General features: G+C 36.8%; 2 protein-coding genes across 8 annotated transcripts in view; one reads left to right on the top strand and one right to left on the bottom strand.

Annotated features, from left to right (window-relative positions):
* Positions 1 to 26,317, top strand: part of METTL21A (methyltransferase 21A, HSPA lysine) — a 55,095-nt gene that overhangs the window by 5,620 nt on the left and 23,158 nt on the right. For 2 of the 5 annotated variants that reach the window (XM_061186838.1, XM_061186829.1), the window contains exon 4: positions 5,527 to 6,463. The exons of 1 other annotated variant lie outside the window; for it this stretch is intronic. In XM_061186838.1, the coding sequence (XP_061042821.1) occupies positions 5,527 to 5,924 (398 nt within the window). In that variant the 3' untranslated portion in view covers positions 5,925 to 6,463. Of the gene's footprint in view, positions 1 to 5,526; positions 6,464 to 6,673; positions 7,192 to 26,317 lie in introns of those variants that run through there. 2 more of the 5 variants (XM_061186847.1, XM_061186856.1) reach the window with 2 other exon arrangements.
* CREB1 (cAMP responsive element binding protein 1) overlaps positions 16,258 to 26,317 on the bottom strand; it is a 51,923-nt gene continuing 41,863 nt past the window's right edge. For 2 of the 3 annotated variants that reach the window (XM_061186807.1, XM_061186819.1), the window contains 2 exons: positions 26,009 to 26,159; positions 17,735 to 18,715 (listed from right to left, as the gene is read on the bottom strand). In XM_061186807.1, coding sequence (XP_061042790.1) covers positions 18,571 to 18,715; positions 26,009 to 26,159 — 296 coding nt within the window. In that variant the 3' untranslated portion in view covers positions 17,735 to 18,570. Of the gene's footprint in view, positions 16,841 to 17,734; positions 18,716 to 26,008; positions 26,160 to 26,317 lie in introns of those variants that run through there. The other variant, XR_009700543.1, reaches the window with a different exon arrangement.

Here is a 26,317-nt window from a genome sequence, read left to right as displayed (position 1 = left end):
ATATATATGATGTTTCACTTGACACGTCATGCACATTTCTCTGTGCTATGGCATGCTTTTCATGCTCATTATTTGTGGCTACAAAGTATTAGGCTGGAGAAATTTTGATGCTGAAACCTAAGAGTAAGAAAAAGTTAATCTCTTTAAAATGGAAACAGAACTAGAATAGGTAGTGCTTTGGAAATGTCAGAAAAGAGGTTGATTGTTCCCCCTTTTTAAACTATTTTCATTTTTTGTAACCTTACTCATTGATTCCCGACTCTGGGGAACACCCACCGCGTGCCTGTCATGGTTCTAGAGCAGCAGGTCACTGCTCTCAGGAAGCATCCATTCTAATTCTAACTGGGGCGAGAGGGGGGAAAAGACAAATTACATTAAAAAGCCCCCCCCCCCAAATGGTCAATGATATGCAGAACGTTAATCTAGGGTGATGAGATTTTCACGTTAAAAGAAAAAACAGCTGCTAATTCCTGGGCGGTTCCTGTGTTCTGGGTGCTGTGTCTTTATGGCCTTCATCCTCACCACAACCTGGCATAGTAGGTCTACTTGGAGCTCTTTTCAAAGTGGCGAAATGGAGGCTTAATAGACGTCAAGTAACTTGCCCAACGTCACACGCTAATGGATTGTGGAGTTAGAATTTGAGTCCAGTTCTGACTCTCAAATCCTGGTTCTTAGTTTGAAACCTCTTCAGCCTTTATACTACTTGAAAACTATTCTTAGGAAAAAAAATCACATCTTAAAGATAGGGTTCTGTAAGTTGGGTCGGGGTCAGGGATCTGGATTTTAAAAGCTTCCCAGGCAATTTGATGCCCAAGCAAGTCTAAGGACCGCTGTCTTAAATATAATGCTCAGCAAGAAATTGTCTTTCAGTTTTCTGTAATTCCAGTGCAAGTCTCCACTGAACTTTCAACTTGTATGTTTAAATGAAAGCTGTTGATGTCTCTACCTGGCTATTCGTCAGCACGTGTTTAAACTTGAACTCTTCTTCCCTTTCCAAACTTGTCCTTTCTCTTTTGTTCTGAGTTAGCATCACTATCCAAGTAGTCACTCAAGCCAACTCCTTGACCTGCCCTCCCCGCTGCCCCCCAGCCCTTGAGCCCTGCTGGGTCTTTTAACTATTTCTTGATTCCATTTCTCCCTTTCCATTCCCACTGTCTGGCTGGAGTGCTCATCATCTGTCTCCTGCAAGATTCTATCCACATTCCCACCTGACCTTTCTACCTCTGTCTTATCAAACCCGCTTTTCCCAATAGCTGTCAGTGTGGCCCATGTAAAATGCAGAAGTGATGGGGTGACCCTGTGCCTTCCCATTGCCTGCAGCCAAATCCCAGGCTTCTTAGTGAGGCTCTGTAATCTCACTTTGCTGACTCTTTTTCAGCACAGTTGCACTGAGTAAAGTTCCAGTGACACACACACTGCCTCTGGCGTGTCCCTTCTGCCTTGAATTACCCTCTTCACCTCTTTCCTCTGGTTAATGCTGCATCTTTCAAGTGTAAGCTCAGATTTCCTTTCCTTCCGAAATCTTTCTTCGACGCCTGCTCCTCTCGAAGGATTTTTCCCTTGTGACCACATAATTTCCTGGCACACCCATGTTCCTATATTTTACTCCCTACACTGCATCATAATTACGTTTATGTGTGTCTCTCTCATGAGACTCTCAGTTCCTAGAGGGCAAGGACTTTCTTACCGATCTCTGTATCTTTAGCGCACACTCTGCTCCAACATTTGAATAAATTAAGGCGTTGCTTACAAAATTAAAAACTAAAAGTAATGACAAATGTTTACATGTTCTTTTTCCATTACCAAGCGAGTGACAGCAGGCTATGTTGTCTTATTGGGTCAGTTTCCATTAGTTTTTCATGAACTAAATGTTGTCTCATCTCCCTCCTTACCCAGCATAAATCTCACCGGCAGTCATTTTATTACCATCTTCACGTACCATCAATACCCTGCACTTCCTTGCTTCATCCTCTTCTCTGGGCTCAAAACAAGGTTACGTGCAGCTCTCCATTTGTTCCAGGCCTGCACCCAGGCAGCTGAATGTGGCTGGAGGAAACAGACTACTTCTGGGTCTCATTTTAAATTCCTGGTCAGGACCCTCTGGGGGGCTCTTCGTGCTGCTGAGGAGTCCAGCTCTGCTCCCTCTCTGCTGACCTCCAGTCCTCCTTTCTCCACTTCCACTCTGAGCTGATGACATTTCTCCTTATTTTACTGAGAAGATTGAAGCAATCAAGAGAACTTCTGTAACGTCCCGGCACTGTCTCTAACCACCCCCTGCGTCTGCACCCACGGTCTGCCTTTGTTCCTGATGCTGTATGCACGTGGACTGTGTCTCCTCCCCGGGGCCAGCCCTCTCTTGCCTGTTCAAGGGTGTTGTTGCAGTGGTTCTCTTTCCTGCATTATCACTTTTCCCTCTTTCTACCTGATCATTCTCATCAGCATACAAACTTGCTGTTATTTCTCCCATCCAAAAAGTAAAAAATAAAACTTAATAAGTGGCTGATTGTAGTTCTGTAGCAGGAAGTGTGTAAGTTGACCCTGGAATATCTTGTCATACCAGAGAGCAAGGAAGCTATCAAGGATGACTGGGTTTGTGTCAAAAGTCCATTGGCAAAAGATAGACAATTTGAACATCGATAATGATGATGGCATGGGTTTAAATACATCAGATATGTTTAATGCATGAGTTCATGATACAACAACAACAAAGTAAACCCAATCTGTCATCTTTGGAGGATACTTAGAAACCAGCTCTTTGAAATCTGGTTTATAAAAGGGGAGAGAGCAAAATTTATCCTGCCTTTCCTATTCAAACAATTCCTCTACAAAATGAATAACCAAGTAGTAATTGAAAGAAGCTTTCTCAACAAATAAATGCAAAAGGAATCTAATAAATTAAGGATCTGGGCATTGAGTATTTGTGGTTGCTCACATGACAAAAATAGAGCCTACCGGGTATTACATCCTCTTGATGAAAAACACCACCACCACCTCTGAAATACTCTTGTTCAAAAAATCAGACTCAAATCAGACAAATTTCCAGGAGATACAGAGCACAGAGGAACATGTCAAACTATACAAATGGCATAATCAGCCAAATCTAGATTGTGGGAAACTACAGGACAGATGATTTGTTTCTTCCCTAAATTGCAGGAGAAAAAATAAATAAATAAATAAATACAGGAAACTAATAGATTAAAAGAAACTTAAGACATCCTGCATGCCCTTCACCCAAATAAACAAACAAAAACTCCCAAAACAAAACCACAGGCAAGATGATAATATTCTGTGAGCTGAATATTTGGGGGATAAAAATCGAGTAACTAGTGAGGGAGTGATTGCCAGAGCCAGGAGAGTGGTTACTGCTGGGTGGCCTGTGTTTGGGACTTGGCCTGTGGTGGGAGTCTGGGAGCCGTGACAGCAAGGAGGGAGCCTGCAGCTCGCCCACCCGCATCACTGTGGCCACCTCCTCACAGGTCTTCTTGCTCTGGCCTTGCCCCACTGCTAGGAATTCTGTTAAAACCTAAGTCAGATCACTAGTACTTCTGCTCAGCACTCTCCAGTGGCTTCCCATCTCACTCAGAAAAAGCCAGAGCCTTTTTGGAACTTAACCTGTGAAGCCCCAGCTGATCTGCCTCCCTCCGGTTACTTCTTTAACCTGTTACTTCTCTCACTTTGTCTCCTCCTGCTTTATCCCTCCTTCCAGCCACTCTAGCCTCCTCCTCGCCTGCCCCTGTAGGCCTTTGCACTTGCTCTTCTACTTGCTAGGAATGTTCTTCCCCCTGATATGCATTCGGTTATTCCCTCACCTAAGTCACCTTCTCAGTGAGGCCTTCCCTTTCTACCCAACTCTCTTATGTCCTGATGTTTTATGTCTCTCTTTCCTGCTTTATTTTTTTCCTTAGTATGTATCTCCAACTAACATACTAGATATCCTACTTTTAAAAACACCTCTTGCTGCCTATCTCCTCACTTGAATGTAAGTTCTATGAGGGTAGAGGTTTTTCTCCCATGCTGTTGGTAGACACTTGGATGTTTGTAGAATTGATGGACATTATGGGGAATGGTCAACTGACATTAAGATCCTACTGAAACTCCTGGAACACCTGGCAGGTTAGAAGTAGCCTCAGAAATCCCTGAGACAGGGGTTAGAGGAGGTCTCCATCTAAGAGCTATTAACAGGAACACTGAGGTGACATGCAAAAGACCAGATCACTCCAGTATTCCCAGCAGAGTGCTCTGTAGACTGTTAGGAAATCCAGAGGTAAAGTTCTAAGTTAAACCAGGAAAAGGCTGTCTGTGATTTCTGTTATCAGGAGAGATGAAAAGTATCACTGAATTTTGCTCATTGGGCAGCACTTTGTCTAGCAACAAATGGTCAAAGTGGTAGGTGCATGCATCTAACAACTTGCACATTTTCATAGTATCACACTCAGGACTGAGTCAGATGTCAAACTGAATTACATACTGTCCTAATGTTACATGTCAAGATAAGAAACATTCAGTATAAGCTGCCACTGAAATGGTCTGGGATCCTCTTGGGGATTACCCATGAATATTGCAGACTGAAGGATGCAGATGAGAAATAATTTTAGGAAAGAATGAAACATAATTTTTAAGTTTCAGAATTTATGGGGTCAAAACCAAGCAGGATTACATGTACTATAGTGTTAATACAATGTAGATGAGGTATTTCGGGGCTGACCTTATGTGGTTGCTTCTCCTGAAGGATACCTACCAGTTCAGACTCCTCTCGGTCATATTGGTTCAAAAAGTTGGATCTCTTAGTTCATGGTAAACAACCCTCAAGAAACAGATTAATAAAATATTGCCTCATTCATTTTACACATTGCATGTAGAAGCTTAGCACATAGAGAACATTACCTCACATTTTAACCTGCAGTACTTTAATACAATCTAGTCATTTCTAACTTTACTATTTTTCAATAATTATATATGAATTGCATGAATACATATAGATTGTCTGCTTCATGACAGCATAAGGAGAGGAAGACTGAGATTTCTTAGTACCCAGCTAATCTTTTCCTTGATTCTTTTTAAAGCTTTAGCCCCAGAAAGGAACCTTTCCCGGTTTATGGTATCTTGTCATCTTCATAATCGTTTGCTCCCAGATTTTTCATCTTTGGACTCCATTTTACCCTGAGGCCTACTGACTTGAAGACGGTGACCTAATGAATGAAGTATAATGGTAGATACCTGTGAAGGGTGGGCCACTTCTGTCTGCACAATTCAGAAGCATCAGCTAGCTTGTCACCTGTATTTAATAGGCATAACTTCAGCAAACAGCAAGTGTGTCATAGAGGCAAACCAAAGTTTCACTTTTACCTACAGGCAGTAGAGAAGGAGCTGCTGGCCATTGTTCTGACGTATCACAGCTCTCCACGAAGGCATCATATTGTGTCTTATCAGGTGGAATATTTAGAGACACTCACCCTGCTGTTTAACTTGATCCCTCTACCTATTAGTTGTACTGATGTGTGCATTACTTTCTGTCCCATGTTCTAGGTGCTCATGTGACTATCACGGATCGAAAAGTAGCATTAGAGTTTCTTAAATCAAACGTTCAAGCCAACTTACCTCCCCATATCCAGCCCAGAGCTGTTGTTAAGGAGCTGACTTGGGGACAGAATTTGGGGAGTTTTTCACCTGGAGAATTTGACCTGATACTTGGAGCTGATATCGTATATTTAGAAGAAACATTCACAGATCTTCTTCAAACATTGGAACATCTCTGTAGCAACCACTCTGTGATTCTTTTAGCTTGCCGAATTCGCTATGAACGGGATCACAACTTCTTAGCGATGCTTGAGAGGCAATTTACTGTAAGTAAGGTTCACTATGATCCTGAAAAAGATGTACATATTTACAAAGCACAGAGGAGAAGCCTGAGGGAGGACTTATAGTTGGCTCTACTTTATAAGAATGTTGTCACTGAGTGTGTCAATTAAGGTCTTAGACTGGGAATATAACCATATGTAATGAAATGGCTTACTGTACAAAAAGTCTAACCAAAGGTTCTCAAAAGGCAAAGCAAATGTGCAGTTTTAAAACAAAGCAGCACTTTGTCCCATTGCTGTGACTTTTTAGTTATGTTTTACTCGCTCTGAAATTCAATTAACATTAAAGGAAAGTGTGCGATTTTGGTTTATGTTGTTTCTGTATCCCATACTGCTCCCTCTCAATAAACAATTTTCACTGATGCTGTGATGAAGGGTTGGTATAAAGGCATCTTCAAAGCAGTGAGCTTGTTTTGGTGAGGCTAGATCCTGCAAATCATTTAAAACACATTGTAAGACATACGTTTAGCCCAGTTTTCTAATTTTCTGAGTATATAACAAGAGGTGTAATGGACATTCCCTGAGCTGTTAATACTCTTGAAATCTTTTGTCTGCTGCATTTAGGTCTTAAATACTTTTGGTTGTTTGAGATTAGGATGTGAGTTTTCTGAGGTCTCACATGCTTTTTGGCGTAATTTCGGATTTAGGTATATAAACAAAGGCGTAAGTCAAAATAAAATTTTAGTTACTTTTTGATAGCACCTAAAATCTTGGACCTCTATGTGCTGGGAATAGGTTATCTTCAAATCAAAAGCTGTAGTTTCTCCCTTCCGTTTTACCCTTTGTCAAATGTTGCTTTTGTATTTCTTTCCTAGGCTTTCCCTGCCTCCTTATACTGCATAGGATGACAATGAAAAAAAGTTTTAAACCTCATCCCGCCATGGGAGGTTAGCTCCCCAAGTATAAGCTCCTTCTGTATTGTACTGATAATTGCTTATTCAGTGTCTGTGCTCCCCAGAAGACTGTGAGCTTCTTGAGGGCCAGGAATGCTTCTGCTTCTTTCATTATTGCCTCCCCAGTATCTAGTATATCGTAACCAAATATTCGGTGATTGAAAAAGATACATTACATTTAGAGGGTATTGATCTCTGTGTTAATTGACTGCTACATTGTTTTATGATTATCTTTGATAGACTTTGTGAAGTGACACACATACCCTGCCCTTTTTTCACAATGTAAAAGCTTAAACAACAGCTTAAACAGATTTAGATCCCAAGAATATTATAATCTCAGTATGGTATTCGGTACTAGAGATAGATTTCGTTCGTAAACCATTAGAAACAAGACCTCCTCCCTCTTAACCTTTTAATGAATATTTTGGATGTGGAAACACCAAATACATTGTTTTCTACACATATTTTAAATAGAGGTTTGGCTTTAATAAAGGTGAATTTAAAATTCTGAGATTGTGATGTACCAGTTCAACACAATTCTGATAAATGCACATGAAATAGAAATATCCACAGCTTACTGAATCCATAAAATGCCAGTACTGCACCATAGGCATGGAAGGTCTTTTTAAAAAGGTAAAATAAAAGCCCTGCAATATCAACAACACTATAATGAAAGACTAATCCCATCTAGGTATGATATTAGAAATGAAGATACTAATTGGAGTTCAGCTCCTTTCCTGTAACATGCCTAGCTTTGGAGGGAGGTATTAGAATGTCTTGGGGTGTGGACGGCGTGGGCGGAGAGCTGGATGCTCTGCCAAGTGAAGTAAGCAGTGATCGGCTTCTTTTACATTTTCATAAAACAGTGAGACTCAGAAAAGGCTGAAGGTAATTCTTTCCCCTTGGCCTACAAATAGAAGAAGAGGTGAGAAAAATTCAGCAGGAATAGCTTGGTTGTCTAAGTGAAAATCAAATGATTTTTTCTGGCTTTGAGTTCAAAATGTGGCCACAGGTCCAGTTCCCTAGAGAAATAGACTCAGAGGTGAAGGTTAAGATGCAGAACGTTTAAATGAGAATGCTTTCGAGAGCGACACCTCTGACGGAGTAGAAGTAGCAGGACTGGGAAAGAGGAAGAAATTGGGTTGGGATGCAGTCAGGAAAGTCCTCAGCGGAATTCAGAGCTGAGGTGGCCGGAAGCTGGGTATTGAGGCAGGGGGGTGGGACTTACATCCTTGTGTCGTCAGTCATCGGATACAAGGAGCTGAACCTTGGGGTGAAGACAATACCTGAGAGACTCAGCTGAGAGCCATCAGCCACGAACATTCCCAGAAGCTGGGAAATGAGTGCTTCAGGGATGTGTGTGTGGGGATGGGGACGTGAGACTATATCTGGATATTGTAGTGCATTGTCCACTGTAGATGTCAACGAAGTTGTGACATCTTAGGAGAAAAGGATTAATTTATCCCATAAATGTGCATTTTAAGTGTGCTTGTTTTGTCTTCAAGTTAAGGATAGAAATCTAGTCTCCTCTGGACCTACTGTACTAAGCCTTGATCCTCACATTGCTCAGTTTCTTCAAACTGTTATGCAGTTAACTTAGCCAGTGGGTATCAGTAACTTTCTTCCCAGTTAAAATCAAATACCATGGCCAAGATGCTAAGTTAACATATACATCAGATTCTTAGAACTAAAACTACAAAGTACGCTGTTGTCTTCTAAATAGTTACCTCTTAAGGGTATCTTACTTTAGTTCATGATAGAACCATCTGAATCCATGGTACCATCTTCAGATAGTTTCTAGCGGTACATTTATTCTTTTATACTAAAGGATCAGAATTATAATCGATCAAAATACTTTATCTAAGTGAACTGAACACTAGATTGAAAACTGAGGGCAGAGTAACATTGTCTGCAATGTTTCATCTTACCAAATAGTTTATGCTCCAGTAAGACAAGGACCATACCTCATATTTATATTTCAAGTGTTAACAGTGACCTCTTCATAAAGGGAGTTCAATAAACATATACTCACGAAAAATACAGATTCCTTTACAGATCAGTTACCTTATTAAATTGCCTATTCTCAGGGATATCAAAATGTAAAGCATATTCTCAGTAACAAAAAATTGTTATGAACGTATATAAAAGATTCACTTCCAACATCATTTGTTTAATCTCTATGCTTTTAGTTTATAGTGGTTGATAGAAGCATTTTCAGTCATTTTTAAAATCAAGAAACAAAAATAACAGTTTAAGGTACCTTTAAAAAAATTCAAGCACTCTATTTTTTAATTTTTTTGGCTGCACCACTCGGCTTGTGGGATCTTAGTTCCCTGACCAGGGATCGAACCCGCACCCTTGGCAATGAAAGTGCAGAGTCTTAAACCACTGGACCGCCGGGGAATTCCAACAATTTAAGATACTTCTAAAAATCACTTTTTCATGTACCAGTATTGGTTAGAGGTCCTAGATATAGTTGGTGAAACAGACGTGTGATTTTAGTGTCAGAGAAAGTCGTAATTTTACTGCTCCCCAGAACCTCTACCAAGACAGAAGTAGCATTTTCAAGTTCTTTCACAAGAATGAGGCGAGACACTACAGTGAGTGTATTTCCCTGTTGTGGGAAACTGGAGACTTGGGTTCTCTTAGCACTGACGTGAACTGCAGGAAAAGCAGGGCAGTCCTCAGGGTCTTTTTTTTGTACTTTAAAAATTGAGGATTTGTTAGCTCAGAAGTTTCTTTCTGCTCTAAAAATCATGTTATGCTTTTCTTTCTACAACCAGAGAAGGGTTAAAATTTAACACTAGAAAAGATGGCATACTGAAAAATTGTTTCCTAGCTGAGAACAACTGTTTTTCAGGGAGATTAGAAGGGAAAACAGTATAGCAGAGGTGAGAAAAGGAAGGGCCAGCTTTTTTGTAACTTTGTGTAAGGCTGGTTCTGCTACTTCTAATTTTTTTTCATGTAATATATATATGAAGAGACTATGAAGTTTGACATAAAAAAGTCTAACCAACATGACATTTTTATTAATTTAGCAGATTATTAATACTGCTTAGGAAACCACCTCCAAATATGAAGAAAACCATACTTAATAAATAAATTTCCACTTTTCAGTATCTATCCTGGAGATATACTAACTAACTTGTATATATCTATACTAACTTGTATATATCTAACAGTCAGCAGTTTCAAGCAACCTGAATGTCCACAAAAGAGGGTACTGGTTAAATGAACTATATCTATACAATGGAATACTTCACACCTGTTAAACTGAGGTAGATATACATATAGTGAAATACAACTATTGCCAAGACACATTCAGTGAAAAAAAGCACCATATATAAAAAAGGGAGAGGGAGGAGAGAAAAGACATTTACATTTGTGTGTATATGCACAGATTGTCACTAAAAGGATACACAAAGTCACCCATTTGTACTGTTTAGTTTTTTCCAAATATACATATTACTTTAAAAAACTAAGTTAAAAAATAAGAATGAGGACATTATCAAGAAAGTGAAAAGAAAACTTATAGGATGGGAGAAAATATTTGCAAATCATATTATCTGATAAGGGTCTAATATGCAGAGTATATGCAGAACTCATAAAACTCAACAACAAAAAAACCATTAAAAACTGAGCAATGAACTTGGACATTTCTCCAAAGAAGTATACAAATTGCCAACAAACACATGAAAAGATGCTCAATATCGTTAGTCATTAAGGAATTACAAATCAAAACCCCAATGAGATACCACTTCATATCCATGAGGATGGCTTTACTATTTTTCTTTAAAAAAGCAAAATAACAAGTGTTGGCCAGGATGTAGAGAAATTGGAACACTCATACATCACTGGTGGGAATGTAAAATGGTGCAGCCAATGAGGCAGTTTGGCAGTTCCTCAAAAAGTTAAACAGAATTATCATATGACCCAGCAATTCCACTCTTAGATGTATACCCCAAAGAATTGAAAACAGGGACTCAGAACAAAAAACTTGCACATGAATGTTCATGGAAGCATTATTTACAGTAGTCCAAAAGTGGAAATAACTGCAACGTACAACAGATGAACAGATAAATTGTGGCATATACATACATTGGAATACTACTCAGACATAAAAAGGAACGAAGTACTGATAAATGCTACAATGTGGAGGACCCTCAAAAACAGTGTGCTAACTAAAAGAAGCCAGAAGCAAAATGTCACATGATTATGTGAAATATCCAGAATCGTGAGTCTACAGAAAGATTGGTGGTTGCCAAGGGCTGTAGGGAGGAGAAAATTGAGAGTGACTCTTTACTGAGTACAGCGTTTCATTTTGGAGTGATGAAAATGTTTTGGAACTAGATATAGGTGGTGGTAATACAACATTATGAATGCACTAAACGCCACTAATTGTTCACTTTAAAATGATATTTTGTTATGTGAATTGCACCTCAATCATAAAAATTACAAACTCCTGGAAATTACCTTTCCTCTTCACTTGTTAGGCCCTCATTAGAATCTTAAGCTCCAGTTTGGTCAATGTGCTTAAGAAAGTTGTCGAGAAATTAAAATGCAGTGAGGGGAAGGAAAATACTGATTAAGGCAGTGTTTTCTGGGTTTTTGCCAGTTTAGTGGATAATGGCAGCATCTGCAAGACGGAGAAGAACCAGCCAAAGGAAGAATAGACTTAGAGGAGTAATTAAAAGTTCAGTTTGGACCTATGTTTTGCAATCAGAGTAGAGATGACAAATATGAGTCTGGAATTCAGGGCTAACATTGTATAAACGTGTTAGAATTGTTTCCTTGGCTGTGTGTCTTAGACAGAGCGTCTTGAGGACAGGAACTTCTCAGTGCCAAGAAGTATGTTCTCAACGGGTACGTATTTGTGAAATGAGCAAGTGACAGAAAAGATACGGATGGAGAGAAGATAGGCACTCTTTGCTTTTACTGGAGGTCCAAGCACCTGAACACGGTTTGCAAGGAGGGTCAACGTAGGTCCCAATTTGCTCAGCACAATCCTGGTTTACACCTCACCATTTCACTCTCAAAAATGTCTATTTATACAATAAATTACGTGTTACTCTTTGTAGAAGAAAAAAAAAAGGAATACAATTCATGTAATTCCTTCAATACAATGGCAGATATAACAGGCTTAATAAACATCGCAATTAAAAAAAGTCCTTTAGAACGCAACTGATTATTTTCAGAAATTGAATCAATAGTACAGGAGAGAATCTTTTATTCTTGTGCTTTAAGCAAAGAGCAGATTAACCACATCTCCTCCCCTTTCCTTCCATTTTATGATCACAGAGCTTTAGAATTACAAGGGGAGCCAGGAAGTCATCTGTTCTTATCAGTTCTTCCAATGCAAAGATGTGTTTTATGACATTAGAGACAGCTGGCCATATGTCTCCTCCCATTGGTTGTCTCAACAGGGGAGTAACATCTCCAGATCTTCAAGTAGGCACTGTTTAACCTTACTGAAAAAAGAAATCTTGTGCTAAAAACTAGGAATACAGTGAAATTAAGTAACTAAAGATATGTTCTTGTTGCTTGAGTTAGTTTTCTGTTGCTGTGCACCACAAGCTTGTGACATATTCTAGCATAACTTTTGCCCTTTAACAAAAGTACTAAACCACGTCCACAAAATATAGCTTGACACAACTAGCGAAAACCACAATGTAGAGATCCCATCCCAAAAAAGAGACTTACGGAGTTTTTAAAAGCATGTTTATGTGACTGCACATAAATGTTTGTGTAAAAAGGGCATTATGACAGTTGATACCACAAAGATTACAGTAAGAAAAAGCACTTTATGACAATATTTCACAAATTCACAAGGATCACTTTAATATACAAAGCAATTGCTACCATTCTGAACACAAAGCAGCTAATATGTACATAGTGTTAATAAAATCCATTATAGCTCAGTACATTTTTCTCTTTACACAGATAAAGCACAAAAAGATTTAGGTAAAAAAATTAAAACAGGGATGTTTCTAGAATGTAGGGAATTTTATTAGAAATGTATTTCCCTCACTATAGTTACTTATTTAGTATTCAACTCCAATAGCAACATCAGAGTTAAAAATCAATACCCTGTTTTGTGCTGAAAGTTTTGGGGGGAGGTATTCTTTACCCCAATCCTCAAGCAAAAACCAAAAAAACAAAAAAAACAAAAAAAACAAAAACCACCCACAAAACCAAAATCAAAAACCCAAACACCTTTCTCTCTAGAAACTTCCCTGATTATTTTGTTTCTAAAGTTTCAAGTGATAACAGCTAGGTTAGAAATAATTCCTCTTCTTGGGGGGGATGACAACTGACGTGACAAATCAGTCAGGGACTTTACATGGAAAACTGCAAACTAGCACTCTTCTTTGCCATCCTAACCTATACTCACAGAAAAATGTTGACGAATTATTTCCCACTTTTAATATAAATAATTTTATTACATACACAAATTGGAGTGGCACCTGGATAAAAATACAATGTCTATAAAGCATATACCAATTCAATTTTAAAAACATAAGAAAATAAAACCTCCCAAACACAATGATAGATCATTTCACTTGGCCAACTAATGTAAGATCATTATCTGCAGGGATTGTCTTCCTTCCCTACCAATTTTTAAACTACTTTAGATTTACTCTCATATCTCCGAGATGCTCCTCAGACACAAGCTTAGAAATGCCATACTTCTGTAGGCAAGTATTAAATAATGCCTCTATAAAGTAGGTAAAATTTGAATTTCCTACTGTATGACCCTTTCAAAGACATTTCCTGAAGACTGTTCATTTTCCTTTTACTTGCTGGTGAGGATAACTCAAAATGTATCGTGTTTTACCCAGCTAGGACCTGTATGCACAGTACCAGAATGCAGACAGGTCAATATTTTCTCTCTGTGCTAAACAACTCAGCCTGTTTATAATATCAAATTGCTTCACAGGCTTTGTTCTATTTTTTTTCCTATTTTAATTTTTTTAAAAAATAAATTTCAAGCTAAAACACCTGAAATATAATCCCTCCATTCAAACGTTATCTGGTCCCTCTTAAAGTTTGCCCCCTGAGGACACATACAAAGGCTTAAGCTACATTCACTAATCAATAAGAACTTATCATAAGCAGATGAGACAGATGGAACTTCAGCACCCTGTTTGATTTATTTGAAATTCTTCCATACTGACTCAGCTTCATGATATGTTCGACCCCTCAGGGATTAGTGCCTCTCTTAGCCGTTGATTCTAGAAAGTTAAGGAAACCAGTTCCTAGTACATACAGTGACTGTGCAGTCAACTTAAAAAAGTCAACATATCAACATTAAAAGTATTCAAGATGTATGTAAGACATCCAACAAAAAGTTCTAGTTGTGCTTTGTACAACTGAGTGAACAAATTTATACCACAATTCTTCACCTACAGGCTTACTTAAGCATACCTCACTTTTCCCCTCCTCATCTGAAATCAGTCAAATTTACGCAGCATTTTTTGATGTTAACAAAGACAATTTAAAGTGAAAAAATTTAATCAAATTATTACGTGTCCTCAATGATAATAATGATTAATTGCCTTGAGAAGTCTTTTACTGTTCTAGACAAATTCAAGGATATCTTGGGATCCTATAAACAGTATTAATGTTGGGGTGAGGACAGTCTTATTTAAAATTGGAAATAAATATTTATTCACTTGAGTTGCTTTTCCTTCTATCTATCCATGATGAAAGAGAGTAAGACAGGGTTTGAACCCATCTTTTAATTAATTGGGCTAGTCTAATCTAATTTCCTGATATTTTTCTTTTACAGCGTTTATAAGGCTAGCCTTTAGGTGTTAAAATATTTTAATCAATGAAAAAAGCTTCCATAAAAAATGCCACATGATTTGAAGAGAGGAGAAAGACATAAAAAGTCAGATGACAATTAATTGATGAGGGAATTTCTCAAGTTTGCTAATACCCAAACAGGGTCATTTTTAAAAGTGCAAGTTACACCAAACATTTACAAAGAATATAATGTAAAAATAATCCAAATAAATATACAACTTTTGTATTAAGTCAATGGGAAACAATATACCAACAGTTTTCAGGGTTACAAAGGCAACAAAAAAAGCCTCTTGAAAAAACTGAAAAGGTGTGTAACAGTTGTCTCTAAAACCCACTTTAATTCAAAATCTTAACTTTAAGATATTAGCCTTATTTTAATCCTGCAAAATGAAGCAGCCTTCTGATCTTCAAAATAAAGAGACCAATATATGCTGATAGCTGACTACAGCTGATCACAGAACTAAAAACATTAAAAATGAAATCTAGATTGAAGTCACTTAAAGTAAGTAAAAGCATCCTGGTTTAAACAAACTTGTTTCTTCCTAAGCCTTTGTATGATTCCACATGTCACCCCAAATGGTCAAAAGGATCAGGGATTAGGCCTGAGAGACAGAGATAAACTTCAGCCAGATGACTTCTGATCGGACAGCCTGCCTGACTGGTATTGTGCTTTCAGATACTAGCACTGCTGCTGACTTACCATCAAGATACATTTTCTGACAAAAATCCCTGCTCAAATGAAAACACCAAAAATTCTCCCCCAGGATGATTTTTGAAAAATCAGTGGTACCTTTTAGAAGCTTCAAAATGTTCTTACCACTGTTATAGCTGCCAGAGACAAAGCATAAAAACCAAATACTTTTTTGGGGGGTGGTGGTGGTGGTGGTTCAAGTGACTAGTAACATATTTAAAAGTATCAAGCCAAAGAAAACTGACAATTAAAAAAAAAACACTTAGAAGAAAATCAGGAGATTAAAAAGCATCAATCATGAGTGCTGGGGTAATTCAGTCCAAGAAACTACCAAAAGTGATGCAATAAAATACACAAAAATGTAAAATTTCATCCGACCTCAGTATACTATAGTACTCAGCATTCCTGACTTGAGAGCTCTCAGAGCTTCAGATTATATACTGTATGTATATATATATATATGTACACATATATTATACAAATGCCATTCCCCCCCGCCAGGAATATCTAAATGAACAGAGCACCTATGACAATATTATGGTTGCCAATATGGTACTTGAGTTTGAAAAATGAACTTAAAAATTACATCTGATATCAATTTTTTTTAATAATGTGAACACATTGGATCTAGCCCTTTCTAAACCACTTTTCAGTTAAACACTATCAAAGCTTGAAAACTCATAAGAGCAATATATAAAAAATAAACCCCACCCACTTCATTTTTATTAGAGTTAATCTGTCCTATAGATAAAAGTGCCACATGGCCCTATATTTGCAAAGTGAGCAATACCAAACTTGCTATTTTCTAGGCAAATCAGTAGCATATGTACAGATTCCTATGATGACATTTTTATTCCCTTTTGGCCAATATGAAGAGAAAAAACATTTATAATGTGGCCACATGTTATTGGCTATAAGATTTTTAAAAATTATGTTTTCTTAACAAAGATTCTCAAAGTTGCATGCTTAAAAACACACACTTTTCCCAATTCTCTTAAAAAAAAGTTTGCTCAAAATATGCTTAATTTCTATCTGTATAAACTGAAATCTTCAAGTTTCTCCAAGGGTCTAAACAGATTTAGCAACAGAATACATTTCTTACCTCACCATTAAGTAACTGACTTCAAACCAGTGCAATCAGTCTTTTATAACTTATAAATTCAGCCAGCTAATATGGATGTGACTTGCCTTGATTTATCAGGGACTAAGAGGACCACCAACTTTCTAATTAAATAGAAAGCCTCAACTTTTGAAAACATTTAACTTGCTAAATACTAGGCAATTTTCATTTATAAAGCTTATGACTTTTAAAACGTTCAGGTCTGACATTCTGACTCATTAAGAAAGACTTCTAGTTTGTGAATCGATTTGTGATTTTGCTTGGTTTCTATTAAACCAGTTTTGGAAAACTGACACATCTATGCAGGTATACAAATAATTTTTACACTATAACTTTCCCCATTAGCTCAGCAGGATAAACAACAAAATTTACAGTCGTTTGAAAGCCTTCTTGAGAATCTGGTGAACTGTCCAGATATAAGACTACATCACTCAATTCTTAGAATGGTGCTCCTTCATTAACTCTGTTCATCCTTGAAAAAAGACAACGGTTTGTTACAAATAAAAATATACCATTTACAAATATTAATTAAAAATCTTACTTTTCAAAATGGACTCAATAATTAACACCCATATCTGCATATTTTGTTAACACATTAACAAACTTAACTTTTAAAAACAACCCATGACTAAATATAAAACATTAAATTCTAGACTCTCTTTTAAAAAAGGAATACCTTCTCAAATGAGAAATTATCTAACATTATGTCAATTTCCAATTTTTCAAATCCACCTCAGTCTTATTTTTTTTTTAAAGGGTAACTTTTAAATTTATCAGGCTTAGTGAATAAAATGAGTATTGATAATTAATAGTAGTACTGGAAACAATGTGTGATACATACAAATACAGACTGTTATAGGTAAGGAATTAAAACAGGTAGCTCCTTTACAGAATAACAAAGGATATATAGCATATTGGAAAGCTAAAGCACAGCTATCCTTTTTATCAATAGAAGAAAACAACAAAAAAATGTTTTGCAAGAATTACAATCCAAATATTGTACAGCAGTCATTCAAATATGTCTGAAGAAAATTATTTTCCTAGTGCATATCTAATACTGTACTTTAAAAGAACTATATCCTTATAACTTCTTTCATTAAAAAATTCACTACTCTGTTAAAGTATGTTAATATGGAAAAGATTTAAAATCAGTATTTTTCTACAACACATAACATTTTATAAACAAATATAGCACTTTGCTTTAACATCTTGAAGGCTTTCCTGTTGGTGGTATAATATAAGTGCAAAGGGGAACAGTTTAATTAGAAAAACCCTTTTAAAGTAAATGAGTGACAATATAAATATTTTTGAAGGCGATGACAAAAACATTTATTTAAAAACCTTGTTATATAACTCAAGGGACTGGTTTACTAATGAGCATCTTTTTACTAAGAATTTAGTACTAAACTAAAACAAGCTTTGTACTTTTACTTACTTTGATTTAATTTAAAATCAAATACCATGCTTTTTCATTCAGTTGGTTACTTCTTTTAATGTATTCAAAAATGTTGAACACATACAGAACCGAATCAAGAAGCAACAACTGCCCTATGGAAGAGCTGTAGTTAATACAGAATATTTTTAAGAACCAAGGACAAGTTTTCAGTATTGAAGAGAATGTACATAGAAAGCACTCCGAATTCATTCTTAATTTCTTCAACACCATCCTAAAATTTTTTTTTAGAGGGTATGTCTCTTAACAATCTTACATAATTCACAATGAAAATGTGAAAACACGTCAATTTGGCAATCAACACGTCTTCATTGCACCTACTTACTTTATGCATGCGGCCCACACATTACTTCAGCTCAAGAGGCTGGGGTAATTCTGTCCCTAAGGCAATCAAGGAGCTCAGCACAAACCTTGAAATCATTTAAAAAAAGATTTTCTTTTCCTCATTTCCCCCATCAATTTACAAGTAAACAAATTATTACTTCTTGAAGAGGGCGGGGGATAAAAAGCAGAAGTCTCTTCATGATTCGTGGTGCTGAAAATTTCTTGAGGGGAGAAGTGGAGGCAGGTGTTGGAGCATTCACAGTTTAATGCAAAAGCACAAATGAATGAAATTCTGTAGTTGCTTTCAGGCAGTTTTGCGCATAGAAAAAAAGAAATGTTTAGAAAATAAATGTTTATTTCGTCTTTCTGGTTGTGGCCAAGCCAGTCCTTTTTCCACCATAATAGGTGAAAATTTAAATCCCAAATTAATCTGATTTGTGGCAGTAAAGGTCCTTAAGTGCTTTTAGCTCCTCAATCAGTGTCTTGTTTTGGTTTTCAAGCACTGCCACTCTGTTTTCTAGACATTTCACATATTCTTTCTTCTTTCTACGACATTCTCGTGCTGCTTCCCTACAAGCAAAAAAGGACAGGAAAAATTATGCAACATTTCTGTATCATTTATTTTGCGTTAGATAGAATACATTAAAAAAAAAAGATTTAGCTCAAAGCAACAAACGTTTTAATATATTATAGATTAGGCATTTGAGAAAAATAAACAGAATGACTTGGAAATTGTCTCATGTAAAATTTTAACATACCATAGAAAGTTGATTAAAAAAAACATTCAAAGCACCAATTTTAATTGATGGGGCAGAAGGGTGGCAAGCATTTTCATACTAAATTAAGAATTACTATATTTTGGCGTAGAATACAAAATTCAAATGAGCTTTAAATAAAAAATAAAAAGAACTCTTTAGCTTGGAGAGTGCCTCTTAAAGCTTCTCAAAAATTTCTATCTAAATATTTTTAGATAGAATGAAAAGATTCTCCTAGTGGATTGTATGGGCGAAAGGATAGATACACAGAACAATGAAGCATGCTAGACACCCCAGAAACAAACCTATACAAATACAGTCAATTAAATTTTGACAAAAGTACAAGGGCAATTCCACAGAGAAAGGATAGTCTTTTTAACAAATGGTGCTGGAACAAACAGGTGTTCATACAGAAAAGTGAACCTTTTACACATTTCACACCTTATAAAAAAGTTAATTCAAAAGCGATCACAGACCTAAATGTAAAACATAAAATTATAACATTTGATATAGAGCAACTGGAACTTTCATACATTGCTGGTGGAAATGCAAAACGGTACAGCCACTCTGGAAAACAGTTTGGCAGTTTCTTATAAAGTTAAATATACACTTACCATTCCATCCATCCAGGCCACTCCTAGATATTTACTCAAGTGAACTGAAAGTTCATATAAAAACCTGTATTTAAGTGTTTACAGTAACTTTATTCATAATCCTCCAAAACTGGAAACTAAGATGAACTTCAAGGTGAATGGATAAATAAACCACATCCATACAATACCAGGGATAAAACTAATTCCTGATTCATGCAGCACTATCAATGAATCTTAAATGCACTGTGCTAAGTGAAAGAAGCCAGATCTAAAAGGTTACATACTATATTTATATGAGATTCTGGAAAAGACAAAACAAAAAGATGGAAAACAGTTCAGTGGTTTCCAGGGGCTGGGGGAGGGGGTAGAGGCTGACTACCAAGAGGTATCACAAGGGATTCTTTTTAGAGTGGTGTAAATGTTCTGTATGGCACTGTGGTGGGAGACACATAACATTATATGTCTGTTAAACCCCACAGAAATATACAGCACAAAAAGTAAAGTAATGAAAATTTAAAATAAAAAACAGGATATCGGGGAATCCCAGAATTGAATGAAGATGTTGAGAAATCTGACTTTACTATAAATGTATGTATATGACATAAGAGGGTGGAGAAAAAAGCAGCAGAGCTAAGTAACTTTGAAAACAGTACTTTCACTGGTACTTTAAGGCTAAAAACAGAACTGTACATAAATGCTATATTGTAAATTTGTTTCTCACAGGGGTACAAGTTAGCAATTATGAAACTATTTTATATGATACTAGAGTTTAACAAATACATAAATAAACCATCTTTAGTGGGAAGCCAAGTTTCTGTCAGAGAATGAAGTTCAAATAAGCAAAGGGGGGAAGGGAAGGCTAAAATAAGCCCTGTGGTTACAGATTAGAGTCAGAGTGATCAGTACAAACATATTTATTATAGTAATGTACACGTACAGAAATATAGTTGTGTGCATACATGGGCGTGTACACACACACACACGTGTATATTTCCTAGCTCTGTCCTTTGAGAGGGCCTGTGAAACCTCAGTAGCAAAGAGCACAACTACTGCCTAACTGATTTCTAAATACCATTTTCCAATGAAAGAAACTAGGACTCACTGAATAGATGGCTGATTTCAAGGCTAAAGCAGGGAAAACACAAGATGAGAAGTTGAACCCAGATGATCTTGTAGGGCCAGAAAGTAAAGATGTGCTTGAAGAAAAATAAGACGCCATCTAAAGGACACAGGAACCAACTTGTAAGAGCTCCCGATGGCCAAAACTGGAATAATCTTATCATAATTAAATAATATTGAATTATAGCCCAAAGAATAAAGTATCTGTAAGACCGTACTGATATAAATAATTATGTGGGGAAGGGACAAATTTTCCTTATAGAAGAATTCCAGTTAGTAAATGTAGAAGGGATGGGGAAATAGAAAATCCTCATTAGAATATCACAGTAATAATTACTGCAGGAAAGATTCCCCTGTGAATACTAAAGTTAGTGGGGAAAACTTGAAAGAGAAATAAAATATTTGCATAGTCTCCAAGCAACTCTGTGAAAGTTAACACCAATTACCATGTTGGTTTTCACCTATGACCACAAGTTCTTTGATACTCTCCTTTCCAGGAGGTGGAGTTTAATTCTCCTCCCTTTCTAAATCCGTGACTTGCTTCTAAGGAATAGTGTGTAAAAAGAGAAAAATGATAACTGCAGCGGGAGCACTTGGACAGCACTTTAACCAAGTGATCAAAGTTAACATTGCCAGTAATGAGTCATGCTGGTATGTGCTCCCTGATATGAAGTGACAAGAAGGGCAGACTACATCTCTGTGGTATTCTTCCCCCAAATCCATTACCTTCATCTAATCATAATAAAAACATCACACAGGCCCAAAGTGAGGGATATTCTGAAAAAAACTTAACTACTACTCTTCAAAAGTGACAAGCCCATGAAAGACAAGGAAAGAACTGTCACAGATTGGAGGAGATGAGGAGCCACGATGACTAAATGCAATGTGGTACCCTGGATTGGATTCTGCAAGAGAAAAGGAATAGAAGTGGAATAACTGAGGAAATTCAAATAAAATGGATAGTGCAGTTAATATTATTATACCACTATAAAAAATACTATGTTAATTACTATACATAGTATATGACAGAATGTTAATTTCTTAAGTTTTGATAAACACAGCCCAGTTATGTAATATGCTAAACTTACAGAAAGGTGGATAGAGAGTATCTGGAACTCTGTACTATTTTTATAACTGTTCCCATAAGCTAAAATTATTTCAAAATAAAAAAATAAAAACTGTATACTAAAAATGTATTATTTATCTTTGCACATATATATTAGGGGGAAAAAATTATACACCAGAATGTTAACATTTTGGGTGGCACAATTAGTGGTGAGTAAATATTTTTATCTTATGTTTTCTAATGTGCTTATAATGAGCATGTTTTACTTCTGTAATAAAAATAAATAAAAATGGGATCATAATACATATTCTTTGGTAACCTGCTCTTTTCCACTATGAACATTTTCCCATCTCAATAAAAACACATCTCCATTATTAACAGTTGGTTTTATACAGTTGAAAGGATGTACCTTAATTTACATAGCATACACTTTAACTGGTTTGAATTTTCAGTTTTTTTACCCCATTTCTAATTCATTTTCTTTGAATCTACTTATTTATATCCTTAACTTATCAGTCTCCTGACTTTGTTAAAATGTTTCTAGTTTATTGTTTGCTTTGCTACTTTATCTTTTCCTTGGCTAATCAGAGGTTTCATATTTTTAGATGGTCAAACCTACTTAACCTTTTCCTTTATTACTTCTGCTCTTAGGAAACCTATTAAATTCTTCCTGCACTCTAAAATTGTAAGACAGAGGTGCTGGGTTGTATTGCTTCCATAAGTTTTTACTCCTCCCTCCCTGTGGGAAGAGCACACCATTCCCATTTCACTGACGTTGGGCTTGTCCTAGCCTGTGCTTTGGCCTATGGTACCCGAGTGGACATGATGTTCACCACAATCAAGCAGATGCTTCAAAAAGCATTTCCCCTTTCCCTTTGCTACAATAATGACAGGACTCAAAGAGGTGCTCCTCCTTTGGCTGGGAGCATGTGGAGGAGAGCCATAGCATGACTTGCAGCTGCCAAAATGTAACATAAAACACATATGTGTTTTATGTGAGGAAGAAATTTTTGTTGTTGTTGGGTTTGTTTTTTTTTTTAATAAATAAATAAATTTATTTATGGCTGCGTTGGGTCTTTGTTGCACAGCACAGGCTCTAGGTGCGTGGGCTTCAGTAGTTGTGGCACGTGGGCTCAGTAGCTGTGGCACATGGGCTTAGTTGCTCCGCGGCATGTGGGATCTTCCCGGACCAGGGATCAAACCCGTGTCCCTTGCATTGGCAGGCGGATTCTTAACCACTGCGCCACCAGGGAAGTCCCTGTTCTAAGACACTGAGATTTTATTATTTTTTGTTACTGCAGCAACACAAATTAATGTAACCATCTATACTTTCTTTTAGAACATTTACCACTTATCTTCATTTTTGAGTAAATGGCAATTTGAATGTTATAGAATTTGGGGAATCACAACTTTTTCTTATCAAGTTTAGAAGACAGGCTGTGTTTGAGGCACACAGGGACATTTATCCTCGTGAATATGTTCAGGAGGAGAGTGCTTCTCTAACTTTGCCACCTAGGTAACCATAATGGCAGAGGAAACTAAATATGGGAGCACAGTCCAAAGCAACTGCTGCTGGTGTGAATTATATCTTTAAGTTTACCTTAAAAATGTTTTTTCTCAAACTTTTGAGCCAAATAAATATTCAAGGAAAGCGTTCCATGTCTGCCTCTTGGTGCTACGTACCTCCAGCACACTGCCATGTGTTCTGGTCTGAGTGGCAGAGCAGGAGATGATGGTTGAATCTGACAGGTAGCAGGTGCACAGGCTTTGGTGCCAGAGCAAGGCTCATATCTCAGTTCTACCCATTTTTTAAAAGGTGTGACCTTTGGCAAAATATTTACCTTCTTTCTGAACCATATCTCCTCTGTAAAGTGGACATAAGCTTCTCTCTCATTGTGGGCAGAACTAATAAAATATGTAAAGAAACGAGGTATCGTGTCCAGCACATACCGGGACCTAAATAAATAATATCTCAAGGGAAAGGTCAAAGCCGGAATACATATAATTAGGTGGTATCAACATATAGGTGATGCCTGAAATACATAGGTATGGATGAAAGTTTCAAGGGAAAATTTGAAAAGTAGTCAGAAAACCAGGTGAGTAAGCCAAAGAAGAGTTTAGAGAAATGAGCAGTCAAAAGTGTCAAATACTCCCGGTAAAGGTAAAATTAAATGAAAAGAGAATACTAGATTTGCCAAATGGGAAGGTATCTGTACCTTTTTATAGACACTGGAGTGGTATGGTGGGCACAGAAGCCAGATTCTAGTGAATGGAAGTTGAAAAAGTAGAAGCAGCCAGATATCTGGGAATACAGGGAAAAGGAACTATACCAGAGTCAATGGGAAGTTTCCTTATAGTGAAATTAAATCCAAGCCAAAGTATTTTATTAAAGAGTTCACAGTAAGTCAGGTGGCTTCCCTGAATATCTCAGGCAAGCAGAGGTTGTTAGGAACTGTAGCTATGTGTTCCCTGTCCCCAGCTTGGTGTGTATGTGCCCGATGTGTGTGTATGTGTGTGGGGGGGGGGTGGGGGGTGGGGGGGGTGAGAATCATAAATCGCACGAATAGAGGAAAAGGAGAATTTGGTATGCCTGTCAAATTAATGTGCTTTCATAAATGGGCAGCCCTCTATACACCAGAGCAGACAAGAAGCTGTAGTGCTGCCTCCTCACCCACTACAATTAAGCTGCTTCTTAAGTGATTTCTGTGTAAGGGGAAATGTTTCTGTTCCATAGAGCCAAACTACACAGACATAATCTGAAGTCCTTTGTTGCTTTCATAATCAAGAGATGTATTTTTTACCTGACTGCTCTGTTTTGTCTGCTGAGAACTGGTTTCTTTAGTAAATGCTGTTGTCTTAAACTTTGTAACCTAGCCTTTACTTGAGACTTCTAATCAGACTTGCTTCTAATTTTCAAAAGGGTTACTTACACATTTCCTTACAAACAGTAAAAAAGTTTAAACACACAGTTTAATTTATACTTTAAAATATTTAAATATGAACACAGCTTTTATGCTTCTGTTTATTATTGTAGCTTAAATACTTAAAATCACAGATTGATGGAGCACAAATGAAATAAGTTACTCAGCTTGTTTCCAACTCTTTTCCTAATAATCTGGAAAAAACTGTGCCGTTTCTGCCTAGGTGTAACTTACCAACATTCTGTAACAGCTAGGAAGGAATATTTTAGGAATGAAAGAGGTTGATCTAAGCTGAAACATGAAATTGCACAAAAACAGACACTTCAACAGAGCACTGCAGTTACAAAGTGCTTTCAAAGGAATTATCTTATTTGACCCACAGAGCAACCCTCTGGGTGGAGCAACCCTCTGGGTGGGTAGTGGGATCCTGTTTTACAAAGGAGAAAACTGAGGTTTAGAAGGTTATGTTCTTCTAAAGTCACAGCAAAAGGGGTAGATCTAGGACTTGAATCCACGTCCTCTAAGTTCAACCTCTATGTTTCTTTCACTTTATCATAGCATTTGAAGAACCTTGGGGTGAAAAGCAGTGGAGTATTTTCAGTTTCAAACTTTTAATATCTTTATTTTCATTTCCTTTGGTTTGTCTTAGGTCATTTCTGTATCTTAAGCTAAATATTTAAATCCTAAGCTAAATAAATAAAAATACTAAAGTAAATATAAGTAAATAAAATTTGTTATTACGTTTTGTTGATGACAAAGCCATTTACAGCTATGAATTTACTTTATGGGAATAACTTTCCCACATTTAATAAATTTTCGATATGTAGCATTTTCATTGTTGAAGACTAGTTCTATTTTAAGATTTTTGTCAATGATAAGATATTCTCGGCATTAATCTATTTTTGAAGGATCTTTATTTACGTGTTAAATTGTTATTATTTTGAGTAAAGATAATATGCATTAAAACTTAGATTGGCCATCATACATTTACCTTATTACAAATACATTTAATATAAATAAAACTTAACACTTAATTTTAATATATATATACATGAAACGCTTAATCTTAACAATACTACTCATGAAAAGAAACAATTTTTAAATAACCTAGTTAGTTGGTTGAAGCAATAGTGAAAATATAGCAAAGTTGGGCGTTAAATCTCCCATGGGGAAACTGCATGAAAGAAAACTACTCTATCATCAAAGATGGACCCATAATCCCATTAGCCATCTCATAAGTGCAGCTTATGAGAAGCTAAATAAAGAAGTTTTAGCAAGATCCATCAATTTTACCAGAAAAATATCTCAATGCAAAGATCCTATTGTCAGCAGATCTTAAAGACACACATCTGGCAGAATCTGAAGATATGCCTGACCTACAACAGTATAAGTAAATGCAATGTATGTACCTGTTCTTCATGAGGCGAACCTCTCTCTTTCGTGCTGCTTCTTCAGCAGGCTGTGTAGGAAGTGCTGGGGAGGACGCCATAACAACTCCAGGGGCAATGGTGCTAGTGGGTGCTGTACGAATCTGGTATGTTTGTACATCTCCAGAGGCAGCTGAAAAGAAAAATAGTGAGCATGGTGTAAGACACTGAAGCACTGTGACTTGGTAAAACTACGTGTCAATCATCAATCTAAACATATATTTTGGATTAAAAGGAAAAAAAGGAACAGATGATTCTGACTAAAATGTTGAAAGAATCAGCACTCTTTGG

This window comes from Eubalaena glacialis, chromosome 1 (assembly GCF_028564815.1).
Source record: "Eubalaena glacialis isolate mEubGla1 chromosome 1, mEubGla1.1.hap2.+ XY, whole genome shotgun sequence".
NCBI lineage: Eukaryota > Metazoa > Chordata > Mammalia > Artiodactyla > Balaenidae > Eubalaena > Eubalaena glacialis.
This window is presented reverse-complemented; position numbering and strand designations above follow the sequence as displayed.